Genomic DNA, 14866 nt, shown 5'->3' with positions numbered 1-14866 from the left:
ATTACACAATTGACATATCGAATAATTTTGGTTCCAGTTACATATAACAGCGATGCAGTAATAGGCAATTATTCATAAACATGTTTTATTAAATGAGAGTCAAGACATTTTTTTCATGTCGTATATTTTTATGCAATGTTGTAGAATGATATTGTTTCAAATATATTATACAGATAATAATAAACAAATTTATATGCAATGTTTGATGTTATTGTTTTCCTTTTCAGAAATATAAATGGTTAAGATTAACCATTATCTATTATATCATACAAGAAGAATTGCGATTTTGGAAATATTAATTTGTGTCCTCTTGGCTAATTCTCTTTCAAGTCACATTCTAATATTTTTTTAATTTCCAAGAAATATATTTCTTCATTATATATTTTTATTTTTTCACTATTTATTAATATATAAACCATCATTTTTTTAAAATCTTAATATTATAATTTCTGAAATTGTAATGTTAGACCCTAAATAAGACATCTACTTGAAGTCTGTCAGATCCTAAGTAAAGAACTTACTTGGAGTCTGATAAACTTCAAGCACAAAACTTTTATTGCTTTTTACTAATTTATATATGTATTTTATCACCCTTATATATGTATTTTATCACGTATAGATTAAAAACTAGAAAACAATATATATATATGTATATATATGGACATATTCCAAATATATTTCATATGTATTATGTATATATACATATTCATATATATGGATTTTTTTCTTTTTAGATGTTTCTAAGTTGTACAGCGATCATTTGTGCAGATTGAGAGATGAGTTGTGAGAACAATTAATTTTTACATAGTAAAATTTTCACTACGCTGTAAATGATAAAAGAAAATAAAGTTGGACTTTCAATATTTGAAGTTTTTATTTGTATTATCTCTCTTGTGCCTGTCATATATATCCGATATCTCAGAATTTATCAATTCTATTATTATGCAATAATACTCACTGGCATTTTATTACGTATACATATATCGGGTATCGGACACAATCAGATGTAATGTGATTTTTCCAGATCAAAATATATAAGAAATTCAAATGTGGTACGGCATTAAAGATGGCGGGTGCTTTAAGATTCAAGTATGCTATTAAATTAGGAAGATCTCTTTCGAGATCATTGAATAAAAATTTGCCGGGGGAAAAGTTAGTCCAAGCACAATGCCGGCGATTGCCAGGTTTGTTAATCTTTTATTTTTTTTTATGCTCGAACATTAAATTATTAGATTTATATTTTAAGGTTGTAATTTTGTAAGGTTACTGATTTTTGCATTATATTTTGTCCTAATCATACATAATAATTATTTTCTTAAAATATATATTTTTTAAATATTCTAGTTAATGTTAAAGCATACATAAATTATTTTTAATTTTATAGTTATTTACAATCATACAAGATATTGGTCATCTCAACCAGAGACTCAAACTACAGAGTACCATAATATTATAAAAGATATAGAGAAATCTGTAGGTGAGTAGATATATTCAATCAAATAATTATATTTATCTTAAGTAGTTTATGGCTAAACGTAATAGATGTGATATTTATTATGTCACAGGTCAAAGTGCCAGGCATGAATTTCAATCGGAGACACAAATGCTGCTACAAATTGTTGCAAAATCCTTATATTCAGATAAAGAGGTATCTAATATTAATTTTTGTAAAAAATATATTTGACAATAATTATAACTCATTTATTAGGTATTTGTGCGAGAACTTGTTTCAAATGCTAGTGACGCATTAGAGAAATTGCGTTATTTACGTCTAAGCGACAATGAAGCTGCGCAAGTAGCTGGTGACAGAAGCTTAGAGATACATATTGGGACTGATAAACAAAATCGTACTCTCACAATCCAAGATACTGGTGTGGGGATGACTAGAGAGGAATTAATATCAAATTTGGGAACTATAGCTCGATCTGGTTCTAAGGCAAGTATCATGTATTAAGAGAGCACTTATACATATATTTTTTTTTTTCAATTTTATAATTTACAAAATATTATCTTTTATTCAAAATAAAAACTATGATATATTTATTTTATAGGCGTTTCTGGAAAAATTGAAAGGAGAACAAAACTCCAATGATACTTCTAAAATTATTGGACAGTTTGGTGTCGGATTTTATAGTGCCTTCATAGTTGCTGACAAAGTGGAAGTATTTACAAAATCTTTTGCAAGAGATGCAGAAGGTCTTTGCTGGACTTCAGACGGGTAAAAATAAAAAAAATAGGATATACTATATAGTATATAGATTTAACAATACTATATCAATGATACCATAAATGCAATATATAGATCAGGTACATTTGAGATTTCAAATGCGGATGGAGTACAACCAGGCACGAAAATTGTTATACATTTAAAACCGGATAACCGAGAATTCAGTGATGAGAATGTTATAAACCGTAAGTATATTAATGATAAAAATATATATATTTATTGATTGTTTTTATATATAATAAAGATAAAAAACAATTTTCTTAGGTGTTATCAACAAGTACAGTAATTTCGTTGGCAGTCCTATCTTTGTGAATGGAAAGAGGGTCAATACAATTCAGGTATCACCCATAATTTATTGTCTGCTGTACTTTTCAACTGATATTATAAAATGAAAATTTTTCTTTGTAGCCGTTGTGGATGTTTGACCCGAAAAATGTCACGCCATTACAACACGCAGAATTTTATCGATTTATAGGAAATTGTCTCGATGCGCCAAGATTTATATTGCATTATTCAACGGACGTGCCGTTGAGTATTAAGGCTCTGTTGTACTTTCCAGAGGAAAAACCTGGACTGTTCGATCTAGCGAGAGACACTACCAGTGGGGTGTCACTTTACAGCCGAAAGATTCTAATTAAAAGCAAAGCAGAAAACATCTTACCGAAATGGTTACGGTTCATTAAAGGCGTAGTTGATTCGGAAGATATACCATTGAATTTAAGTCGCGAACTACTGCAAAATAGTGCACTAATTGGGTAAGAATAAACTTGTACATCATGATATTATATAGAATATGAAACTATATGTAATTTTCATAGGAAACTGCGAAATGTATTGACCGCACGTATATTAAAGTTTTTATATGAGCAATCTACAAAGCAATCAGAAGACTATAATGAATTTTATAAAACTTACGGTTTGTTCTTAAAAGAGGGCATAGTTACCAGTATTGATCAATCTGAAAAGGTAATAATTGATTGTATTCTGCAAATATTTCATAAAATATATTGACTTATCGTTTTTGTGTTTATTCTAGGAAGACATAGGTAAACTTTTGCGATTTGAATCTTCTGCTGTTGCTTCAGGAGAATTAGTCAGTCTGCCGCAATATTGCAGTCGTTTAGCGAAAGATCAAAAGAATATATATTACCTATCAGCACCAAGGTATGTATAGAGCTATAGCATGAATAACTCATTTTAATATAATCTGCAAAATTTATATTTATGTTACAGTCGAGTTTTAGCTGAGCAGTCACCGTATTACGAATCCTTAAAAAAACGAAACATTGAAGTACTGTTTTGTTACGAACCGTATGATGAATTAGTATTAATGCATCTGAGACAATATAAATCTAACTTTTTGACTTCTGTGGAGAAAGAAATGCGAGATGATACAGAGGCAAATAAGCCAGAAAACTTAGGTAAAAATTGTACTTGTAAATTACTTTGAATTAATTTAATTATGAGAAAAAGAAAACTTTTTGTATATCTTTTTTCAACAGGTATTATAAATAAGGATGAACTGGATAATCTTGTTAACTACATGAAGAAGATTCTTGACAAAAAGGCTTACGACATTAAGATGACAAATCGTTTGGAATCACATCCTTGCGTTGTAACTGTACAAGATATGGCAACCGCAAGACATTTTATTCGTACACAGAGCCATCAATTGGACGAAGAAATGCGGTACTCCATTCTTCAACCGCGTTTTGAGATAAATCCAAATCATCCTCTTATCAAAAAATTATGTAAGCTGACCACTACAGATACTGAATTAGCTGATCGTTTGATACGACAGGTACGTTGCATTTATTATATATTACAGTATATTTTAAAATTCCACGTTCTAAATATATGAAATTATCACTTTATAAATTTTTTAATGTTGTAGTTGTTTACCAGTGCTATGGTTGGAGCTGGTTTAATTGAGGATCCGCGCATTTTATTGATACCAATGAACGAATTACTTACATTAGCGTTGCAGAAATATTAATAACTGAATTTTGTATTGGAGGGAAGGATCATATCGATACCTCGAAAACATGGACAGCCAACATTGTTCTATAACTTGGAAGTAAAAGAATATTTTCTCTTTATATGTCTCTCATAAATGTATAGAACATTTCTTTCTTCCATATCACAGAAGAAAGTTGAATGCCTTAAGATATCGTAATAAAGTACCAATAAATTATACATTTTATTATTCAATAATAAGATTAGTTGTAAAATAGAGAGGTATAACTTATTATAGGCAAGATTGGTTTCTTTATTACAATAGGTTGATCTTGTACAAATTAATTATAGCCTTACAATAATAACAAGTCAAGTTCCTCTTTTCTTGAATGATTCCATGATATCGATATGTATTCTATTAGCAGGGCTAGGAGTGTTATGGCGAATTTAGAAATTGTACCCATGATTTCCATTTCTCTTTTTTTCACAATCTATGTTTTTAAAAAAACTTTTTCTTTCCAACTGTTTAAAAGAAAGTAGCAAACGATAAATAATTTTATAAAATATGTAAATTCATAAAATTATTCATTTTTCATTTTCTTTGTAATTTTTCTATAAACTCGCAAATAGAAGTAGACCCAAAGCAATAATGTAGCGGAAAGTATATATATAAATTATTTATATATATATATATATATATCTTCAATTCAAATTTTATCGCTTTTACTCTCCTTAATTCATTGATTGGAAAATTTTGAAAAATGGATTTCTGCGATGTTTATAAGATCACTAAATAATGCGTACATTATTTATAAAAAATCCGCTGTCACATCCACATTTTCTATTTTACAGTCTTTGACCAAAATGTATATATACTTCATTTCTTTTTAAATAAAATTAATCTAAATGTGTGTTATAAGCTTTATCTGTGCTTCATATTACTGTCTGAAATTTTACTGCTTATTGAAATCAAATCTGTGCTTTCTACATCATTCTTATATATACTCTCTTCTTTTTTATATTATTCTAATATAAAATAAAAATTATCAAAAATTTACATTATATGGATATTAATATTGTGATATGCTAAAATTTCAGAAAGTAGAAGCACAGCCGATTTTAACTTATACAAGGACGAGAGACGCGATGCTTTTGCTCTTGGTCAACATAAAAATCACCCTGTTTAGCATTATTATTAACATGATTTGCTAATGTATCCTATAAGCAGGATAGCTGACGTCCTTTACAGAATAGGAACATAAAATCGAATTTCTCAACAAAATTCTACACGCATATATAAAAGAAAATATATATACCTCACCCAAATTAAAAGCTGCCACTATACAATATTCATTAATGAAAGATACTCTAAATGGAAGTGACAATGAGTAAAAAATCTTATATATAATAGATTGCTCCTTGATTCTTCTATCTCTTTTATACAAATTAATCGAAGGAAATACATTGTTTATATGGCATTACGAATTAATTGGCAGTTTAGAAAGTATCCCATTATACATTACATAGACAAGTCTCTATGACGAAGAACGATATATGAAATGCGAATGGCAGATTGGTAAAGAGCGCGATTAGTAGATAAGTGAACACCTCGCGCTGCTGAACAGTCTTATTAAAGAGTGGATAAAGCGTGATGAAAATAGTAGCACCATATATGCAGATTTGTTTCGGTCGTATTGATGGTGACTAACGAATGAAGAGATAGAAAAGAAAAAGAGTTAAATAAACGAAACGTTGACTTAGCTTACGTATACGCGGACGAGAATATCGCCCCTTCCATCACTCTCTCATTTTTTTCTCCTTTTCTTCAAGTTTCATTCATAAACATATAAAATATATAGACATAGCATTAGCTGCCGATATGGACAAGATGGGATGTTTAGTTTTGACATTGAGCAAATCGTAACACTACTGACTTTAATTCATGTATCTTGCGCTTGTGTGGATAGCGTGTTCTACACATTATTTATACGTGTTTCGAGTCGCGTTGCAACGAAATTATCTGAAATATATCAAGTCAGTGTAATTTGCTATCACCTTTCTTACTGCAAATCTTAGCTTTTTCTTTAGAAAGGCTCCGTCTATTAAAATTTTATATGTCTATGATTTCAGTTATAAAAGGTTGGATAATTGTAATTATTATGATACAAGTCATATAGTATTTGATCATCGTATAAACATTATTATCATCACAGTAAAAATATTTCATTATATCTTTTAACTATTAACCTACGCCTCTTTTACTGCAAAGACGCGCGCAGCAGCCACGCACATCGCTCTGCGGGGGCAGGCTGTTTTTTTTCACTAGAGTCCATTTACTTACACACTAATTCGCTACTTTTAATATATGTATTATTAAGTAGTCCGTCGGTTCATTTATACGTAATCAAAATAAAGTCAGTTAGCAAATAGTAAAAATACATAAATGTGCTTATGTATCTTTTGCACTTGGAATTATATAGTTGTTGGATTAACATGTTAAATTTAAATGATAGATCATTAAACAATAGTCATTGGTCTGACGACATGGTCGCGATTAACTTTACGTTTTTTTTTCGAGTAATGAAAATTTTCCACTCCCTAATCAAGATCATTTCTTACACATACATGTATGTGCTTGTAGAATTGTTCTAAACTCTCTTTTTCTTCAATAAATCTCGTCTCCTTGGTAGAGTCTAAAGGAATATTATTATCATATTACGTGAAAATGAAATAATATTAAGAATAACGTGCGGTGTGTAGCATCACTTAATATGCAGTATGCATATTGCTTGATTAAGCAAACGATGAATGTATATAACATCTCTTGCAACTAGAAAATATTATGACTTGAGAATACAGAAACGGAAAAAAATACGAACATTATATGTTCATATTTACTTTTTATCATCAAGTCATAAAAAATAATGTCTCTTGATCATTTTACATTCTTCCACAAAATATTTAAAAATATATTACTATAACAAATGTACATATATGACGTGTATCTCTGGTAATATGATAAAACCAAAGTAACATGAATAAAATAAAAATCAGATTTTCATCCCTTTCAGTATGACGTGATGCACGCACTGCTAGCGATTGTAAAATGTATAACGACTATCCGCGATTAGTTTGTAGGATTAAGTACGCTGATGCTTGAACTCTACCTGTATAGGAGGAGATTTTTCAGGCGTGATATATTTTCGCGACGATATATTGTACGTGTCGAAATGCGCCGCGTCGATTTCGCTCGCACACCGGTTCCTTATTTCATAGAGCTGCCTGTACAAACTGTCTTATCTTATCGGCGATATAACACTTATGTACAAAATTGCATATTCACAGACAGCTACGTGTCTCAATCGTAGAAGCACAGAGAAACATGCTCCCGCACGCTTAAATTTATTCTCGTCTGACTTCGTTTGTCACACCGAAGTTTGCGTGATGCCGTTCCCCGACAGCCACAAGCGCCCGTTGTTCTTCTGATCCGCGATTTCACATTCGGAATCGTCGATCTCGCACAGATTTGTCGAGAGATCACTGTTGCTCGTGGCGCCGCCCAATAGCGAATTTCTCTCCTCCAGCGTGGTGATGACAGAGCCAATCTCGTCGTCCTCGACTACTTTGTGGCATCGGTTACGGTTGCGGGTGCTTGGAAAACCATAAGGCACTACATCGTCTTCCTCTTCATCGGACTCGAGAGTGCTGAGACGGCCGTTGAGCGGATTCGTCTCGTTCTCGGTGTCGGTATGGATATTGTAATGTGGTAAATACGAATTCGGATGACGCAGATAGCTCTCGGAGCTCTTGTACTTGTACTCCCCTTCGCCGCCGCTGTCGAGGGGATTGAGACGTTGTGTCTCCGCGCAGTGATACTGCTCCGAGAATTCGGTTCCGCATTCGGAATCGCCGACGTATTCCGATTCCTGATCCTCGTTCAGGGTCTCGATGTCCCTCGTTGGATCTACCGGACCGTGTACTATAATAGAATTGTGAATATTATATAAGATCTATTGTAATAAAGTAATGGCCATAATTAACATATTATTAACGGAATATTAAAAATTGGCATAAAAATTGATGTAAAGGATTAATAGTTAGTATAAATTGATGTAAAGGATTAGTAGTTAGTATTAATTATTATATTAATATATTATTTCCTTATTTTTATCATATCAACATTATGATATGATATAATATGTTAACATAGTATTAAATGTGTACATTTTGAAATCTTTCGTTATAGGCTCTCATCAATGGGATGACAAAGCTAGATTTATTACAATAATCTAATATGTAAGTTTGTTATTAAACATAAAATTAAATGCTTGTGTGACATTAATATTGATGAAATTGGTGAACACAATATACAAATCATGCTGATACAAGAGAAATAAAATCAATGCGCATGCACTTTTATACTTACTTGTTGGTAATTGATGAGTATTAGATTCGTTACTCTCATTGCTGTGAAAACTGGACGAGTCCGGCACTTCGCTGCCGGGTACCTCCGTGATGTTAGGCAAAGGATTCTGACTTCGTCTGACCCAATCTGAGCAGTCCCAGTGATACCCTAAAAGCATTGTAGACAACGACTGTACTCCGACACGCTACATGCGATGCAGCATAGTGTTGTGCAGTGAAGAGGAAGGCAGGAATAGTAGCATTCAATTAGAACCAGACAGTACAAGCGAAGAAGCAAGGAGCTATAGAAATATATACCGAATGTCCGAGAAATTGTGCACGTTTAACAAACGTTCAACAAAGAAATTTGTTGATTGTAGAAATAATAATCAAAATCGATTTTTTTTTTTTTTTAATTTTTACCATTTTGCGATCATTTTGATTCGCATCTTACACGTACAAAATTTAATATAAAATCTAAATAAAATCAGGTCTCTTTAGTCGTTAAGAGAAAGTGCGTTATTCGAAGGACATTCTGTATCTTGATCAATACGAGCGGGCAAGTCTCAACTTACCGCCGACGATGCGGGGATCATCCTCGATGGACGTGACGGAGACGACGGAAGATCCAACCGCATAAGGCGCCCGTCGAGAGGAGTTTAGTAGAAGTCCTCCAGTGGTCAGCTCTGGTACCACTGGGCTCGCTCGTTTCAGGTCTGTTAGTGCACACAATACGAAATACGCCGGTGTTAATAGAATAATTCGCTACACGCCCGATCAAGTCAGAGCACGCAATACAGAGAAATCGCGACAGAAAAGATGAAAGAAACAGAGAGAGAGAGAGAGAGAGAGAGAGAGAGAGAGAGAAAGCCAAGAGTAAGAAAAATTGGAAAGAAAGATTCGTGAGCAATGATGAGAACGGGGAAGGCGCTTATCTAATGCTCCACCCCTTACGGTCGCATGCCACAAGCGAAATCAAAAGTAACAAGCTAATCGAATGGAGCTGGGAGAAATTGTTCTTTTTTTTCTTTCTTTTATTGACGCTTACCGTTCTTGATCTTGGTGGTGTCAGTTATGAAGGAGGCTAACTGCATCTGCTCTTGCCAAGTGGGCTTGTGGAGACTATCCGTGTCGCTGCCAGCTGCATTCCCACCGACCGGATTAGCGAGGGTTAAGGACGGGGGTGGTATTGGGGTACTACGATTTAAGTTTCGCAGGTAATCCGGCGGAAAGTTCTCTAGCTCGTCACCCGCGCTACCGTAGCTGCGCAGAGTGTCCAAGTTATTTAGAGCCACCGCCGCCGAGTTACCGTACGCGACCGGTTCGTTGTTCGAGCTGGGGGTGTAGGAGGCGGGTCTGGGAGGGCATTGGGGAGGTTCTCTCTGTAAAAAGAAGAATCACACAAAGACCTTAAACAGGATGGCCGCCGCGACGGAAGGGATTTATTGTGTCGGCAAATCGATGATCGCAAACCAAAAATAAAATAGCATTGAGATAAATTGCTAAACAGCGCAAAGATGAATATGAAGGCATTATATCTTAATCGTAGATAAAATTAAAGAATATTGCGGTAAAGTCTCGCTTAAGTTAATTTACATCTTGATATTGAAATAATGCCTTCCGAAACGAATTTATTATGTTAGCCCTTGAAAGTTCATGCTTTTACACTATGCACGATAACTAAGATGATATCTAATTATCTAAACACAATAGTACCTGTATGACTTCTAGATTGCTTAGTTTCGAACTGCGCTTGAACTCGTGCTCGTGCGGTCTCGCGGAATTCAGGACGATCTGTTTCCGCGTCTCATTGTTGATGTTATTGGCACGCGCTCTAGTCCGCTTCATTCTGATGCGCCGAAAAGCGACGAATATGATGATAAAAAATATATTGACTAATATTGCAACGCCGATCCACATGAGATGCTCCCATGTGATATTAAAGTGGTTGGATATGATGGGCGTGGAGAAAGCCGGATTGCCGCAATTCAAACCAGTCATATTCGGCGGACATATGCATCGATACGTGCCGATCTCATTGATGCATGTACCACCGTTTGTGCACGGGTTCGCGTCGCACTCATTGATGTCGGTCTCGCAACGCTCACCGGTGAAACCTTGACATTTGCAGATAGGACCGTTGTTACCCTCCTCGCATACGCCACTGTGAATGCATGGATTTGGATTGCAATATCTGCCATATTCGCAGCGTTTGCCGCTGAGATTTGGTCCAACGCACTCGCAGATGTAATCGCCATCCTCTGATATAATTTTACAACGGCCACCGTAGAGACAAGGCGACGAGGCACATGGATCCGTGTCGATTTCGCAGGCAAAACCGGCAAATCGATTGTGACACTGGCATTCGTAGCTATCACCGCCCATATCTTTGCAGGTACCGCCGTTTTGACAGGGTTGCGACCCGCAAACGCCCGGCGGCATCAGAATGGTTGCCGTGTCGCAGCTGAATTTAACCTGTCCCTTGAAACCCTTGAAGATCGCGACGCTGCTTGCGCCACTCATGTGCAGCGGCACGGACACTCGAGCAATCCTAACATCGTCCATGCAGCCGACGAAACCGCGTTGCACGTCCTCAAAACCGATAATAGATGGATGCTGTCGTACTTCGGCGCCAAGATATAAATCATCCGATTGCAGATTCAAAATATCGTTGATACCGGGCGCGGAGCCGTGAGCAATATGTTTACCATCGACGGTGAGTCGGGCGCTGTTGCTCTCTCGTTCCAATTGGATCTCATGCCACTGTCCGTCGCTAACATACACGCTGCTCACCCTGACCAGTCCCTCGCCGCTACCCAAATCAAATTTGTATTGCATGACGCCGTTAACGATCTCTAGGATATTGTAATCTACTTTGCCGGTCGCGTACATTAGGTTGCCGGTAGGCTGCACCGTTCGAATTCTCAAGGATAGACTTAAACGATCTTCAATTGTTTGCCGTACCAGCGCTTTGTCGATTCTATAATGCGCGTAACTTTTGCCGCTGAAAGATATAGGATTCCGCGGGATGTAGCACGATTCGTCGTGGCACTTGGAAATATCGATGTCGCAGATCTGACCGGCGAATCCTTCAGGACATTGGCAGGAATATCCTTGCACGGACGAGTCCGGTACGCAAACCTTGAACAGAGGACAAGGATCCCTAGCGCACTCGTTGACCACTATTTCACAATGATTGCCAGCGTAACCTTCCTTGCAATTGCATTCCATTTTGTGTTTGTGTCGCGGCGATACAAAACTCATTACGTCAGTAGACACGGGCGTGATATGCGTAGGATCAAGAGTGATCTTGTCCTGGCAGTCACCATAGAAGCAATAGCCTTTATTACACTTCGAACGAACAATCTCTTCGACGACCAATTTCGTCGACTCCTCTAGCTCCTCCACATGTTGATTCAATGCCTCGCGTATGCTTTCCGAAGCGTAAAAGCCCAACGAACCTATGGGACTCGCTGCCTTCTTCACGGCAAACAGAAGATCGAGATCGTTGTGTACTGCCTGGCGAATCGCCCGTGATTTGATTAAATTCGCCTCGTCAATCGATGGTTGTACGCTGATAATGACGATGTCCTTGAGTCGGCAATTCATCGCGTTGCGAACGGTCCTAACAAAACCCTTGCGATGGCTTAACATGAAATCTTCCGGGCTAACCTCACGGAATCTTACTATCACCGAATTCTCGAGCATTTTATCGGTCACCAGGTCGACGTTGACTTTCGCGACAGAATACGAATGAAATTTACCATCTGTCACACTAACGTTTATCCTATACTCGCCGACATCGAGTCTAGGTAATGCCACCAATATACCGTCAATCTTGTCTATTTGAAAGAGATTGGTATTCGAAATCGGCGAAGACGGTACCAAACTGAAGAGTAGTGTATCGTACTGGTCTTGATCGGTCGCATGGATTTTTCCGATAATACCGCCGGGGTATTCGTCCATGTAAGAATTGACAATTACCTCGAGGGGTGTGATTACCGGCGGATACTGCGACTCTTCGATCACCTTGATTACGACCCATGCGTCCGAGTACAAAGGCGGGCTGCCATTATCAAACACTCGGACATGCAGTACGTATTTATCCTTCACTCTATTATTGAACTTTGTCGCCGTTCGCAGACTGCCATCCTGCTCCAGTCGGAAAGCGTCACCCTCGTTTCCGGAACGAAAATCAAAGGTATACGGCTCGGAGTTCGGTTCAATGTCCGCGTCGGTGACCACGAATTGCAAAACTGTATGGCCAAGCGGTTTATCCTCCTGCACTATAGCGGTGTAATTCGGCAGAGAGAATAACGGCGGATTATCATTCGCGTCCAGAATCTCGATATTCACCATCACAAAGCTCGAGAACATCGGTATGCCATTGTCACGCGCATGAACTTCCAATACATAGTTCGCGATCTAAAAGAGAAAGTATAATGTATAACGAAATATTTTGATTAGGCTTATGTAATATACGGTATATTTGATACTAACTTCTTCTCGATCCAATGGCGCAGTAACAGTTATTTGTCCAGTTTTTCTGTCGATAGAGAATTGCTTCTGTCTGTCACCCCGTTCTATATAATACGATATGTTGCCGTTCTCTTCGCTGTCCAAATCGTTCGCGTATACCTGAAAAACATAAAAACAATAAAATATAACATCTCAATATGTTAGATATATCATTTCAACTGTGTGTAAAGTTACTTCTCTATTTTAATATCTCTATTAATATTTTATTTTTTATATGTTGCATTTTGCGCGAATAATCGCGTAACATACGAAATTATTGTGACAGAAGATAGATGAAACTCACTTGCGTAACTTTCTCCCCGATTTTCGCATCTTCCTTCACGAAAGCCCTGTATGAAACCTCGCTGAAGATCGGCGCATTGTCGTTACTGTCAGTGACAGTGATATTGACAGTGGCGTGGTTACTCAGCGGTGGAATACCTCCGTCGATAGCTTGGATAGTGAGAAAATAATCGCGAGCCCGTTCGTAATCCAATTGTTCGGCGATAGTTATGGTGCCGTTTTTAGCGTTTATCTCGAATTTCTTGTGTTCATTACCACCGACAATCGAGTAATATATATCGGCATTAATTCCCGTATCTTTGGATGTAGCGAGTACTTGAGCCACGTTGGAACCGACCATGTAGCTCTCAGGCACTTTCGCAAAATAGATCTTGGAGGCGAACTCAGGCGGATTGTCATTGATATCCTGCACGTTAACGATAAGCGAGGCGACGCCCATCAGCTGCGGGGTACCCTGATCGAGCGCTTGAATGGTCACGTTGTACATGGCCTTAGTTTCTCTGTCTAATGGCTTGGCCAGCGTGACTATCCCGCTATCCGCCGCGATGAGAAAGTGGCCGTCCGCCGAATCGATAAATTCGTATCTGATTTTTCGATTGATACCAATATCATCGTCTATAGCGTGCACCTTTGTCACTAGCGTGCCGACTTCCACATCCTCAGGCAAGGTGCTGCTGTATATTTGCATGGTGAATTTTGGCGCGTTGTCATTGAGATCGGAGACGAGAATCTCCAATTGCGACGAGCACTCCCAGATTGGCTTGTCTCGATCCTGTACGTGAGCCATCAGGGAATATTTGGCTTGAGTCTCCCGATCGAGCTGTCCAACGGTTTTTAACACCCCTGTTTCTCTATCTAACGAGAATTTGTCATTATTGTCGCCGGTTAAATAGAATCGTAGCTTAGCGTTCGGTTCGTCATCGTAATCAGTGGCCAACACGGTCAGAACATAGGCGCCGGGATGCGAACCTTCGGAAAGTATCTCTCTGTAACGATACCGCAAACAATACGGCGGATTGTCATTGACATCTAAAACTTGTACCGTTACTTTCGTCTCAAAGACGTATTTTCCGTCGGTACCGATAATCTCAAGTTCGTAACGATCGATGATTTCTCTGTCTAAGGATTTCGCCACATATACTTCACCAGTAGATCTAATTTGAAATTGTGATCTAGGATCACCAGACGTAATGTAAAATTCTATCGGTATATTGACATCCGAATCTTTATCGATGGTGATCAACTTCACTACAACCGTTCCTGGTAGAGCATCCTCGTTTACTGTAGCCTCGTAACGATCGTCAACAAATGCGGGCGCGTTATCATTATAATCCTTTAGCTTGACGTGCACCGATGTTCTCGCAAAATGTTTCGGATTTCCATTGTCAGTGGCGACCACCTGAAAAGAAAATTATTACGCGTCATTGCCTGAGATATATGTATATATATTTAAAGATA

The 14866-nt window shown here is 37.2% G+C and overlaps 2 protein-coding genes across 2 annotated transcripts in view; one reads left to right on the top strand and one right to left on the bottom strand.

Moving 5' to 3' along the window:
- The first annotated feature begins 1031 nt into the window (after positions 1 to 1031).
- On the top strand, positions 1032 to 4423 carry Trap1 (TNF receptor associated protein 1). The gene is made up of 13 exons (XM_070299341.1): positions 1032 to 1184; positions 1385 to 1477; positions 1566 to 1648; positions 1709 to 1936; positions 2052 to 2218; positions 2303 to 2412; positions 2492 to 2565; positions 2636 to 2982; positions 3046 to 3193; positions 3264 to 3391; positions 3461 to 3648; positions 3730 to 4028; positions 4122 to 4423. Exons 1-13 carry the CDS (start codon positions 1067 to 1069, stop codon positions 4221 to 4223), a joined length of 2085 nt encoding a protein of 694 aa, XP_070155442.1. The 5' UTR covers positions 1032 to 1066; the 3' UTR covers positions 4224 to 4423.
- Positions 3739 to 14866, bottom strand: part of LOC138935051 (fat-like cadherin-related tumor suppressor homolog) — a 26063-nt gene continuing 14935 nt past the window's right edge. The window contains exons 12-18 of the mRNA XM_070299340.1: positions 13410 to 14807; positions 13088 to 13225; positions 10304 to 13012; positions 9636 to 9969; positions 9163 to 9303; positions 8610 to 8756; positions 3739 to 8162 (exon numbers count right to left, since the gene is read on the bottom strand). Of these exons, the coding sequence (XP_070155441.1) occupies positions 7609 to 8162; positions 8610 to 8756; positions 9163 to 9303; positions 9636 to 9969; positions 10304 to 13012; positions 13088 to 13225; positions 13410 to 14807 (5421 nt within the window). The 3' untranslated portion in view covers positions 3739 to 7608. The remainder of the gene's footprint in view (positions 8163 to 8609; positions 8757 to 9162; positions 9304 to 9635; positions 9970 to 10303; positions 13013 to 13087; positions 13226 to 13409; positions 14808 to 14866) is intronic.

The sequence above is a fragment of the Polyergus mexicanus genome, unplaced genomic scaffold, assembly GCF_030449975.1.
Source record: "Polyergus mexicanus isolate NDT 795.1 unplaced genomic scaffold, iyPolMexi1.0 SCAF_7, whole genome shotgun sequence".
In the NCBI taxonomy this organism is placed as follows: Eukaryota; Metazoa; Arthropoda; class Insecta; order Hymenoptera; family Formicidae; genus Polyergus; species Polyergus mexicanus.
This window is presented reverse-complemented; position numbering and strand designations above follow the sequence as displayed.